A 13,512-nucleotide genomic window follows, 5' to 3' on the forward strand; every position below is an offset into this window, starting at 1 on the left:
CCTACAGTTGACACCTAATGGTGATACAACACACACATTTGAGGTGTCATTGCAAAGCTCTGCTATTGCAATGATATGTAACTATGAGTCAAGTAAAGAGTATGTAAAGTATAGAGTAGAGTGGATGAGGATCCACTTGTATGCTATGGTAGAATGAGAGTATTTATGCATTCACTTGGTGTTGCCTGCAACACCTCTCCTACTCCTCCTGAGAGGCCTTTGCCTCCTCTTGACACCCTCTCTCCTGCTGGTGTCAACCCCTTTGATGCTGCACCTCTACTGTTCACACAGCATATTGATTTGTGTGCTACTGCCCCTTGTCAGGGGTCTCGCGCCTGAAACCCAGGTCGGTCTGTCGAGATACTCGGTGACTATCAAACTGTGTGACAGCTATTGTCTCAGTATTGGTCTCGATGAGCTAGTCATTTGGCGACTATCAAGTTGCACAATGACAGCAGGTGGCTTTTGTTGTATATACTATCGTAGGTTTCGGCTGACCTCTGTGGACACTCCGTTCAGGGGTAGCTTGGCACAATCAATAACAATGCATAGGTTATGATGACACCAAGGTCTGGTGTGAGTGTTGATGATGATGAGGTTGATGGTGTTGGTGATAAGGTTGGTGGTGTTGGTGATAAGGTTGGTGGCATCAACATGAGTGTTCAGTGTGTTGACTGATGCTTGAGGTGATCCCTGGACCGCAGTGGACTACTGCCTTTGGTTCTATCTATATCCAGACCGCTGACCTGCTATGGGTCGCCTTCGGACATCAGGTAGTGGTGATACAACACATGCACTATGATGAGGAGCAACCTTGATAGATTGCTGCTATGCTGACTGAAACTAATATATACTTATGCTGAAGTGATAACTAGTTATGATGGGTGTGTAGAGTGGATGAAGATCCACTCAACCTTTGATGATGAGAAAGCATGGTTATATACCTCTTCACAGCATCGCCAGCAATGCTGCTCCTGCTCTCTCTCCAGAGAGTACCTTCTTCATCGAGTACTGTTCAGGAGGCCTCTCCTGCTTGCTTGGCACCCTTGTGCCTCCTGAGTGGTGTCGACTCCTTCGACACTGCTCCTCCTCCTCAGGACCTGCTTGCTGGTTCCCTATACACTGCTCCTTCTCCTTTGACTGGTGACGGTTCCTTTGACTCTTGTCTCTCAAGCCCCTGAGTGGTAACCATCTGCATGCTCCTTGAGCTTGGTCCTCTTTGTGGCTGTGCCTGGCCCTCCTTGCATATGGGCTTGGTCCTCCTTTGCATGTGAGTCTGTAGGAGTCCATGGTCTCCATGGAGACTGCACTACGGCCATGCTCTCTAATGGTATTGACTAGATCTTCAATACCTGTGCTCCTTCCATATGAACCAGTGACCCTCCTGCTTCTTGAGCATTCAGGCCCATGACACCCCTTTACCTCCATACTCTTCTTTGCCTGGTGATGTGTGTCGACCCCTTTGACACAGCTCCTCCTCCTTGTAGACAATCCCCACTCTGCTTGACACAGCTCCTTCTCTCTTCACTGGCAACTACCTTCTTGACCTTATCTTGTGAATCCCTTAGCCACCTGTCAAGTCCTGTTGCTAAGCCCCCTTGATCATGTGGTTGCCCCTGTGCTCAGTCCCCTGTGGCTGTACACATGTACCCCTTGAGTGGTAACCATCTGCATGATGCTGAGCTCAGTCCCCAATCCTGCATGTGGTTATCTCCCATATGCTTCTCCTTCTATTGCCAGTATCCTCCTTCCTGAATCTCCTGATGCTTGCTCATGATGGCCAACTTGCTGAGACATGCTGATCAGGCTGATTCCAATCAATCCTTGTGAGATTAACCAGGATCCCAGAATTCAGTTGATCTCACAAGCCATATGCACTACCAACCTGATTAGATTGTTGATTCCTGATGATTGCCATAGATCAATTTGGCGCACACTTCATACACTGGTCTGCTGACCCTGTGACAACGCATTTCTACTACAGATATCAGGTTTCAGGCACGCAACCCCTGACACTACGTTCTAGCTCTATGGCAAAGGTGTATAGTAACTGCAATGCTTAATATTTCTTGGACTAGGACTACAGTATCATGTAAGTATATATACCTTTGCTTCGCCTATGAGGAAGTCTATCATCACCTTGTGAACTAAGTGTGTCATGAGGAGCCTTGATGTTGTTTTCCTTTAGCCTCGGCATTCTTCTTCCAAAATGTATCCTGATTGGTTGCCACACAAATTACCATGCATGCGCGATCCTGAGTCTGTCAGTGACTCGGCTTTCTTGCATGTTTGTCATTCCGGAGCATTTTCAACTAGCTCACTCGACATATCTTGCTCAGTTGAAGTTATGCGATACACCTCTTCGTCTGGGCTACGTTCTAGCTCCTTTCGCACTGGTGTATGGTAGATGCAATGCTTGGATTCAGATAGACTAAGACTACAGTAATGTGAGGATATATATACCTTTGCTTTGTTCATGAGAATGGCTATTCACACCCTGTAAACTAGGTGTGTCATGAGGAGCCTTGGTGTTTTCCTCCTTAGTCTCAGTGTTCCTCTCTCTAAACATGTCCTGATTGGTTGCCACCAAAATTATTATGCATGCACAATCCTCAGCCTGTCAGTGGTTTGGCTCTCCTGCATGTTTGTCATTCCGGTGCAACTTCAACTTGCTCAAATCTGCCAGAACAAGCTCTTCCAGCAGATTTCCGATTTCAGGCGCACGACCTCTGACACCGAGTTCGAAGGCAGGCGAAGGTTAGGGCATCATTGTTAGAGTGTCGCAATCAGACAAAGCAGATTGTGCTATTTTGTTGACGGCGCCGTGCGTGGTCTGCTATCCGAACTGAGATGCTGCAGCCGCCATTGTTGCCACTGAAGATGTCAACTTTGACAGTTACAGTATCCAAAGAGGTGCTGCAAATCGAGATCGTTGTCTGATTAGGTACGGCCGTGATTCGAGGGATTGCTTTGCGTGATCGCACTTCGGTGTCGCGGTGTTCAAAGCAAAGCATAGGTAAGACCGAGATGAGGCGGTGCTGCATCCAAGACGCCGAGCTACAGGTGAGCTGCGGTCCAATCACGTCTACTCACAGCTCAGGTGCTGATTTGTGCATAGGAGCGAAGGGCCCACTTCTCCTTCAGATCTTTCTGCAGGCCAATTTTTCCGTTCGACCCAAACGTGAACCACGGCCTTGCTCAAGCTCTACCTTCTTGATCCCTCCGTGAGAAGCTCAAAGACCACGTTGTCGTTGGCAGCCGGGGGCAACCACGCTGATGACTACCTACGGGCCTTTACTCTAGCTGGAGAGGACGCCGTGATCACACACCCTAACCCTCGTTTGGTCTTGGCGAACCCTCAGCCTCCCACAGGTGGGTCGTGGTTCCTCCTGATGTACTCTGGCAAACAATCAGTGCAGGTCCCTTTGCGTGGGTTTTAGCTTTGTCAACAATTTGTTCGCCGTAGCCACGGCCTAGCTACACCCATCGCCAAGACATGCGATTAGGATCACTGCGATGGGCGCGAGATTAACAAGACGGAGGTAACAAAATGGAGACCAACTGGTAGTACAATGACTGGTGCGCTCAATAGAGACCTTTTACAGAGTTCACCCTTCGGACTGGTCAGGAGCTGTTGTGCATCCGCTCAAAGTGCCTGAGGGTGGAGTTCCGTATCGCGAATAGTGAGGCTGCTGAAGATTGCTCGACACCGGTCGCTTTTCACATGTAGAATACCTTCCAACGCCTCCCTTGAGGCGTTTCGAAACTCAATCAATCGATCGCACCAGTCCCATTCTTTCTCAAGCCATACAGAACGATAGAAACACAATATGCTTACACACATATTTGTATCATGACAAAACGCCAAGGTTTTGCATTGCTTTTCGTTTCATAAGTGCTTCTCGCGACAATAAAGCTCGACGCCCAACTGAAGTGAATTTTCGGTCTTGGCGAAAGAAGTGAACTTTCGATGTGGGTGTGTGGATGAAACGAGTGGGGTTTGCTGCCAATGAGAAGAATGAGGGCAGGATGAGGGCAAAAGGGGGTCACGAGATCGGGGTGAATGTCGGTTTTGTCGGTGTTGTAGCATAGCACCGGATCGTGAGCCCGCCGCCAAGGGTCATGATCTGGATAATTGTCCGAGAAGCAAAAGGAAAGGGGCACTTGAAGAGAAGAAGGAGAGATGGTGAGGCTGAGAGGATATAAAGCCGCTTGGGCCATTGCTTATTTCATCGTTCTCAAGCCATCAAGTATCAACATGCTGGCAGATGTCACCTAGCATCGCCTGCGTAGATTATCTTCCTTACACGCCAGCCGCAAAATGCAACTCACCCTACTGTCTCACTGCAAGCGCCTCTTCCTCGCGATCCTCATCTGCACCACCCTCCTCTCCATCAATGTCACCTCAGCAGTCATACAAAACGGCGAGGAAGTCAAAACAGCCGAAAAAGCCATCGATGCCATCAAATCAGCCGGACATTGGTTTATCAAACCTTACGATGTCCCTTCCCTATCAAGTCCTCGCAGAAGCGTTCTTCAAAGGCTGAAGAGCTTCTTCAGTCGAGTTCCGATCAAGATCAGCCAGACGGGTGATGCTACCATAGTGGCAAACAGGGGAACCAATTACCGAATGGTTCGGTTTGGATCGAAAGATAATGTATTCGTTGTAGCTCCGCGGAGTAAGGAAACGTTCCATGGTCTGACGGCAAAGGAACAGGAATATATAGTTGTTCACAGGGTGCCTTCTGTTCAGAGGATTACCCTAGTTGAAATTCAGCCTACCCAACCTTGAAGGAGTGGCAGAGTTGATGGTAGGACGCGGTTTTATTACGTATGGCAACGACGAACGGTATGTACAGATAGCGGATGGATGACGTTGATGAAGAGCGAAACAACTAAGTCTTGCGCTTTATGTATCTATCATGCGAAGCATGACGGGGCAACTATCTTTTGTTGATATTTGGTCCCGATAACTGGCGATCGGGTAGAGTTGAAGATGTGTCGGCATCCCAAGCAGGGTTACATGAGTTTTAGCCGAGACACCGAGGGACCGAAAACTGAGAAAATGTAAAGAAGTATAGTCCTGATAACTGGTGATTGGGGAGAGTCCTAGTATGATGTCACCACTACTTTTAAGGCAGATACATATACAGCTTGCATGTAAACTGTCCCATGATTTTACAGTTGTGTCCAAAATTGCCTGGCATCTAATTAATTTGATATGGTGTTCTCAGGTCCTTTTCATGATGATGACCAGTACTCTTTGTTCTCTTTGACAACACCCACTTTGTGTGGTATGGTTGCAAAGCTTGGATAGCCTGCTATCAGAATATGTGAGAAAAAAAGGGTGGTCCCACCAAAGAATATGCTGGAATTTAGGTTGGCACTCTTTGAAGCCCCTCCTCCTCCTCAATTAATTCTGTACCTTGTGTAACTTATCACTTTGCACAGAATTGAGCTAATAGACCATGCTCAAAACTTCATATGATTGTAGTATGATATAAACAAAGATGTTTCAGGGTGTTTTGATGAGCTTAGGACATCATATGGCAATACTGCTGTCAACATGGCAAGGAGGGCAAAAAATCAATATGGGGAGGACTAAATACACCACCACTCACCTAGCAACTAAACTGTCTATCAACAAATCTAGCATTGCTGAACTGGCAAAACAGGTACCAGAGAGTGAATATGTGAAAAGGACCCCTGGGAGGCCCCTCCTCCTCTCCTCATGCCAACAGGCATCACTCACCAGAGGAATTAGCAAGAATTCTTATACTTTGGCTACTGAAGCTTCAGCCTACTGGCTACAACACTATCAACTTCATTTGTCCAGACAAACCATTACATGCATGCTGAAGTGAGCTGGACTTAAGTTTAGGGCAAAAAGAAGAAAACCCTTGCTCACAGATAAACATAGGAAGGCAAGGAGGGTGTTTGCCAAGGAGTATAGACATTGGACTGTTGAACAATGGAAGAATGCTATCTGGAGTGATGAATGCAAGGTTCAATGCTTTGGAAAGGGCTTGGAAAAGCAATACTGGTCCAGGGATGTCAACTATGATATATATATACCTACACTGCAGGGGGGTGGCCACAGCATCATGATTTGGGGGTGTATGACCTGGGCAGGCCTAGGTCTAATGGTCTATATAGATGAAAAACTGAATTCAGAGTGTTACATTGAGTTGCTGGAGGAAGCAGTGCCTGGTAGCATCTTGAAGTGGAAGAATATACAGAGAATTCCACCAAGGGATAAACTGATCTTTCAGCAAGACAATGCCTGCCCTCACACTGCCAAAGTTGCCAAGGAGTACCTGGAGGAGGTCAAACTCAATGTATTGCCCTGGCCTGCAATGTCTCCAGACCTGAATCCTATAGAACATGTGTGGCAGCAGCTGAAAAAGCAGCTATATCAGCAAAGATATACTATCAACAATAAAGCTCAACTCATTGCAGCTATCAACAGGTTTTGGGCAACTTTTCCCAAGGAATCAGTCCAGGCACTCATAAAGTTGATGCCCAGGAGGTTACAGGCTGTAAGGATTGCAAAAGGGGGCCATACAAAATACTAAAGTATAGTATATAGTAATTTAGGAGGAGCTTTACACTCAAAAAAAGTCGTGGCACTTTCACTGTGCACAAATGTGGTCCAATCACAACAAAACTTATATGCACTTGTAGCTCTCAATCTCAGCTTTCCAACAGTATGTCACAAGCTACACTTCATTGAGGATATCAGCTCTTGAGAAGTGAAGTTGATGTGTGGTGATGAGCATTTAATTATCCTAAAAGATGCCAGGCAATTTTGGATGTGACTGTACATGTCACCATGATTTTACATGTCACCACACATCACTCCAATGCTCAATAGCCATATGTTGTATCACCACACTGTCTGATATCATCTGAAAGCTCTGCTTCTTCTCTCCAAGACTGTGTAATTGATATTGACATTGCCTGAGAAAATTGTGCTTTGAAGAAGAGCTGAGAAAATTTTGCTATTGCAGGTTTCGACTAACCACTGTGGACACTCCGTCCAGAGGTAGCTCGGCACAATCAATAACTGATATGAACTGGTACTAACACCAAGGTCTGGTGCTGATGATGTTGTTGGTGCCAACACAAGTGTCAAGTGTGCTGACTGAGTGACTGAGTGATCCCTGGACCACAGTGGATGATGCCTTTGGTTCTAATGATTGGGAGAGCCAGACTGCAGTGTGAACTGCCTTTGGTGTTGATCGATATCTGGACTGCAGGATGAACTGCCTTTGGATGATGTCAATGAGCAGTGATACAACACATGCGCTACATTAGAAGCAATGCTCTGCAATTGCAACTGTTGACAGAATACTAATGTATACTTATGTGAAAGCTATAACTAGTATGATATGGTGTAGAGTGGATGGTGATCCACTTGGCAGCTATGATGGGGAGCATGGTTATATAACCATTTCCCAAGTGTCGCCAGTGACACTTGCTCCTGCTCTGAAAGACCTCCTCCAACGCTGCTCCTCCTCCCTTGTCCTGCCTGTCTTAGCACTGCTTCTTAGCACTGCTTCTCTTGCCTCTTGCAGATGGAGAGTTTTCATGCTGCTTCATTACCGGATAGGGGCCTTTCCCACCTCATCTGAGTGGCAACCCGCTCCCCCCTATCATCTCACCCATCCTCCTGCTCTGAGTTCATCATGGAGTCGGCCCCCTGCTTCATCAGGGTGGCAACCCCAATGTCCTTGCTGTCTGTCTTGTTGTGCGAACCATGAGATCAGCATCCTCTGTGAGATCTGTCATACAATTAGGATACAACAAGTTCCAGTGAGCTTCACTGTAAGATCCTGCTTTTACTGATCTGGATGAGATCTGTCATAGAGCCTCTCTACTACAGATCTTGGTGAACTCTGCCTTAACCCCTTGTTTCTCCCAATTCTGCAATTCCTGTGCTCCTCTTCATCTGACTTCTGCTTCTGCGCATCCGGTCCCATGACAGGGGGCACTCTCACTTCATTCCAGTGGCGACTTGCCCCCCTCTTCATCCCACCCATCCTCCTGCTCTGAGTTCATCATCGAGTATTGGGGTGGTGGACCCAGATATCATCACCACCTGTCCTATTGTGAGATCCGTGATTGATGTGGCTGCGGTGTGTGCGCTACCATAATACGAAGAGTCAGGTTTGAGTGCTGCTCGCATCGACATCTGTAACTGTTGAAGATTACGATCCAGTGAGACGCTAAAGGGTGACGCAGAGCCGATTTGATTGGAGATCAGGGAGAGCCGATTGTCATGGGCCTGGATGCTCAAGAAGCAGGAGAGTCACGGGTTCATATGGAAGGAGCACAGGTATCGGAGAGCTAGTCGATATCAGTAGAGAGCATGGTCGTAGTGCAGTCTCCATGGAGACCATGGACTCCTACAGATTCACATGCAAAGGAGGACCGGGCCCATATGTGAGGAGGGCCAGGCACAGCCACAAAGAGGACCAAGCTCAAGGAGCATGCAAATGGTTACCACTCAGGGGCTTGAGAGACAAGAGTCAAAGGAACCATCACCAGTCAAAGGAGAAGGAGCAGTGTATAGGAAACTGGCAAGCAGGTCCTGAGGAGGAGGAGCAGTGTCGAAGGAGTCGACACTGCTCAATCGGGAACAGCTTGCTCCTATCGCCTATGCTCAAGCCGAGACTCATTTTCAAGACTACTTCTCTCTCTACGGTCGATGTCTCGCTCCTTCCCCCACTTGTCAAGATTACATCTGCCTGCAAGGTACTCCCCACTGCAAGCCTTACTCGGCTGAAGAGCAGAGGAAAACGATCGAGATGTCGAAAAAGCTAGTGCTCAACCTGATTAGCACAGTCAAATGCTACCCCGTTCCCAAGGGTGTCGAAGGCTGTGACAAGCGAGGTTACTGTGATGTTTTCAAGACAAGGGGTTTGACGGATTCCTATTGCAGGATATTGAAGAAAAAAGAATATGCTGATGCCCTAATCAATCATCCTGACTTCGCACCTCACCTTGACGAAGAAGACGAAAACGAAGAGGAACCTCGGCGCCGAAAGCTCCAACGTCGGTCCGCTGCGTTCTGGGTATCTAGTCAATCAGCGGCGTGAGAACGTTCTGGAAGCAATTGGACACCTGGGCCGCAGACGAGAAGGAGGCCTTCAAAGCTTTGAAGCGAGGCAAACTGGCAGCTCTGTTGGAAGAGTCCAAATTGATTCCCGGTGCTGCTGTATCATCCTAGCTGGTCAAGACGACAAGAAGGGTGTACAGGGCGAGAATGAGGGTCTTGTTGACCTTGACAAAGACCTAACTCCTGCCGAGACAGTCAAGTAGGGTTCAGGCTGTAATCTTGCGTTTTGATCACTCTTGCATATTTCCTTGTTGCCTCTTGCCCGGGCGACAGCTGAGATCATTTGCTTAATGCAGCGATCCAACGTCGCTCTCATATTCGCTCCCATATTCACTCCCTTATTTGTTTGTGTTTTCACTCATTAGGGGGTTTCAGATTTTATTTTATTTTTTTCGGAAACTCAAGTTTTTTTTTGAGTCTTCACATGTGTCAAATATTCATTACTTACATAAGCTCTGCCATTTTGGAAAATACTCTAATTTTTGAAAACACTGCTTCAGTAGTACTGATGTGGCAGAGTTTTCAGAATTGGACCTGAGTCTTCACTCATGTGATGTTGCATGTAATGTGGCATGTGATGTACTTGTGCAAATGCCTCCACTTTTCCTGCACAGCTTGTTTTGCATGAACCCACAGTGTCAATAATGACTGTATCTACTTTGATTGTGCAACAAGAGTGTCAAAGATGGTGGAGCTACAAGGTGGTTTGGATTCTGGAACTGCTTCATTTTCTGGCCAACACTACCCTAACTCTTGGTCTAAAAACACAGCTTACATTTGGGGGCATCAATTTTCTGAGGCTTTTTTAGTATTGGAAGACTCTAGTTTTCGAGGGCAAAAAAAACTGAAACCCCCTACTTGTGCACAATGGGCAGGGGCAGGTCGAGTATACGGAGATATACACAATTGCCGTTGCACGAGCGTGGTTCTTGTTTTCCATCCCTGCCCTGTCGTACGAAAGGTGTCTGCGAATGGTTGAAGGGCGCCGAACAGTTGGGGTTGGCTGATGTCGGGGCGTAAAATGGGGTTGAGATTACGTCATGATAGAAAATTGCCTCAAAGCAAGGATGCACTTCATGTTGTCTACTGTAGCCCACTGTAACTTGAGAAAAGTCTCAATTTTTGCAATGCTTTGCTAAGAGAAGGCTTCTACATGCAACCTAGACCGCGTTGACATGAGCTGGCGAAGCAATTCACATCTACCTCACAGCAGGCGAGTGTTTTCCGAAGGCATGGTTTGATTGAAGCAGAAGTCAAAGTTAAGGAGCGATATGGGTTGCAAGTAATGCAATCCGGCTCTGATTGGGATCTAAACGCTCAACTGCTGTCACAGAGCCAAGACAACGCTTCGAAAATCTGGCACAATCAGCCGGATCGATTGTATGCTCACTTTTTGTTGGAGCTATTGCGCTACTCGTTTCCCCCCGACAGCCAGCTCAAGAGGCCTGCGGGTTCTTGATGCAGCAACGAGGGTTGACTTAGAATGGGATGTCTTTGCCACCGATCTTGCATGCATGTGCATGTGAGCCGACCGGGTTCGCTGTCTCCCTCACTCGTCTCCCTCTTGAACGACGAGCCAATGATGCGCGAGTCCAGAGTTTCGGGAGCGTCGATTCCCCACAACAGCTGCTGCCTGCCTGCTTGCCTGCTTGCCTGCTTGCCTGCCTGCGGCTTTCATTGCATTCGTCACACTGCTTGAGCTTAGGTTGCCTTTTGAACTTGCGCCGGTCACGTTCTGTTCATGTCTCAATGTGAGGAGAGCTTGTTCATCCACAGAGTCGCCGCAGATCATCATCGACGTACAGATAAGGCTTGCAAGGCGAAAGGGACGATGAACCTGGGGCCTGATTTTGAGGCTGCCATTTTGGAGAGCTCACATGGAAACAAGGCTTGCTTCCATTCTCTGGTCGAACAAACAAATATACAGCCGAACCTCCCGCGGTCTTTTCGCGAGCCTGTCCAAGTAGCCGACTGTCTATGCGTACAGATCAGCATGACCCAACCCTTGGAGATCGGCTGAGCAACTCAACGAACTGCAATGAGCAGCTGACGGCCAAGCGGAAGTAGGAGAGTGAGAGATGAGCGGAGCGCGGAGGGGAACGCAGACAGAAACAGCGACAGACAGGCAAGATCGACCGACGTTGTATGAAATGCCTCCCGTGTCCAAGGGCCGTATGTCTGACGACGACACTCCCTTCTTCAGCCATGGTAAAGAACATTGGACCGGTCAAGTGGCTAACTCAGCTGAGAGTTGACCGTTATGCAAGCATCGCACACCGTTTCCACGGGAACTGTTCCGACTCTAGGTAGCCTTTGAGACTGTTTCCTGCAAAGGCCGGCAGCATTGCAGGCCAAAGCATCAAGAAACGTACAAGAGGGAGCAGGTGTTGGTGACGAAGAAGAAGCGCGCGCGCTCTCTCTCTCTCCCTCTGCTATGCAATCAGGTCTACCTCTGTGCATGCACCTTTGCGAGGTTCACCTGCGATATGCAATGACGCCAATCATGGATCTTTCGTTGTTGACGGGGGGAAGCTTTATGCACCATCATCGACCCTGAGTTTGAACGGGCGCGGGACTGGCCGATGGATTCAATGAATGAGACGAGAGCTGCGATTGCGCGGAATTCGGAAGGTGAAGAACACAAAAAAAACCAGAAAATAAAAAAAAATAAAACAAAAACAAAAACAGAAACAAAAACAAAAAATTTAAAAAATTATAAAAAAATTATAAAAAAAAGGATCAAGTGCACATCATCATCGAGAGTGACACAAAGAAGATGTCGGTGCTTGAATTTGAGCAAGAGGAATGGGTCATGGCTTCAACGCCAGCTGCGGAGTCGGCTAGCCGAGGTCTAAAAAGAAAAAAAAAAAAAAAAAGAAAAAAAAAAAAAAAAAAAAAACCGAAAAAAAATAATCGCATCGATCTTGCTTGCGACCGTCTATTTGCTCTACGGTACCCGCTGCGATCATTGCTCTGCACCTTGACCGAGCGTCATTGAAAGACCCAACCAGCTAGAAAGCAAGCTGGAGCTGCACGTTGCAAGTTGTTCACGTCTTCGAATCATCGAGCTGATTATTCATGTTCAAAGTGGGGGAAAAGGGAATTCGGTTCCAATTTTCCTACAGAAGCTCCCATCTTCTGTCCATTGCGATCCGAGCTTAGCTGACGCCACTCTTTCTGTAGTTGCTTCCTGTTTCGCCCCCAACCCCGTTGAATTCCATCCTTCCACACAGCCGCCTGGGACGGAGCGACAGCAATCGTCATTTCTCGTTTTCTTATTTTTGCAGTACTTTTTCCGTTTCCAGCTTCAAAGCACAAACTCGTTTTGCGCACACCTTTGTGAGCGGCCAACTTGCAGTGTATCTGCTCTTGTCTCCTTTACACACCGAGATTCATGGCGCGAAACTCGTTGAAAACGTTTTTCGTGTCGGGGCAACAAAAGAGACGTTTGAAAGCTGATGATTGAGCTCGTGCTTTGCTCCGAGTCGAAATGTGCAGGCGCAGCAAAGCTGAATTCTGGACGGTGATTGAATAGATAACAAAATTTAATGAGCAAAGGAAAGAACAAAAAAAAAAAAAACCCCAAAAAAAAACCCCCCCCCCCCCCCCCCCAAAAAATAAAAAAATAAAAAATAAAACGTAAACCCGCTTGCGGTCAAGTGCCTGACTTCCATTCCGAATCGACCTCTTTCGGCTGCTGCTGCAATTCTTTTGGTTGCATGTCTTTCCGCCATGCGACTCTGCGTCTGTGTCAGCGTCTGCCGCATGCTTGTCGTCGTGGTCGTCAGTTTGCCGTTCTCTCACTGTCACTGCTTTTGTGCCTTTGCTCCGTTCTTTCCTTTCTCAATTTGCCCCGACGGTTTTGGTCACAGAGATGGCAGCTGCCGCTTCGATTTTTCTATTTTTCCTTTGCGTTGACCTGCTGCTTCTGCAACTGCGGCCCCGCTTCTCTGGCAAACGAGCTGTCCGGCTAACTGGGCACGGGCACCTTTGCAGTAACAGAGCGCAAGGATGCTGTCGGTTTTGCTTTCTTGTTCGAGTGTCTGACTGCGCCCAAGGAGACACGAAACAATAAGGTGACTTCTGATGCTACTGCTGCTACTGCTGCTACTGCTGCTACTGCTGCTGCACAAACAACGCCCAGCCATGAGAAGAGTCGACAAACCCAATCTATGGCTGCTGCGATCTGCCTCGCTACGAGCTGTCATCCAAAGTCTGCCGTCTCCCTTTTCCTCTCTCTCGCTTCCTCTCTCTCTTCCTCTCTCTCTTCCTCTCTCTCCCCTTCTCTGCTAGTTGACGGGTAATCCGCCTGTTCAGCTGTCCGGCCTCTTTTTTCTTTATTTCTTTTTTTTCTTTCTTTATTTCTTTTTCTTTTTTTTCTTTCTTTATTT

At 47.6% G+C, this 13,512-nt stretch overlaps 2 protein-coding genes across 2 annotated transcripts; both read left to right on the forward strand.

Annotated features, from left to right (window-relative positions):
- Window positions 1-4,321: 4,321 nt before the first annotated feature.
- UHO2_00020 (uncharacterized protein) lies at window positions 4,322-4,792 on the forward strand (the record flags this gene model as incomplete). The annotated part of the gene is made up of 1 exon (XM_041556640.1): window positions 4,322-4,792. The coding sequence occupies one exon, from the start codon at window positions 4,322-4,324 to the stop codon at window positions 4,790-4,792; it is 471 nt and encodes a 156-aa protein (XP_041412574.1).
- Window positions 4,793-6,104: 1,312 nt separating this feature from the next.
- On the forward strand, window positions 6,105-6,575 carry UHO2_00021 (uncharacterized protein; the record flags this gene model as incomplete). The annotated part of the gene is made up of 1 exon (XM_041556641.1): window positions 6,105-6,575. One exon carries the CDS (start codon window positions 6,105-6,107, stop codon window positions 6,573-6,575), a length of 471 nt encoding a protein of 156 aa, XP_041412575.1.
- Between the last annotated feature and the right edge of the window lie 6,937 nt (window positions 6,576-13,512).

The sequence above is a fragment of the Ustilago hordei genome (genome assembly GCF_900519145.1).
Source record: "Ustilago hordei strain Uho2 genome assembly, contig: UHO2_contig_01, whole genome shotgun sequence".
Taxonomy (NCBI): domain Eukaryota; kingdom Fungi; phylum Basidiomycota; class Ustilaginomycetes; order Ustilaginales; family Ustilaginaceae; genus Ustilago; species Ustilago hordei.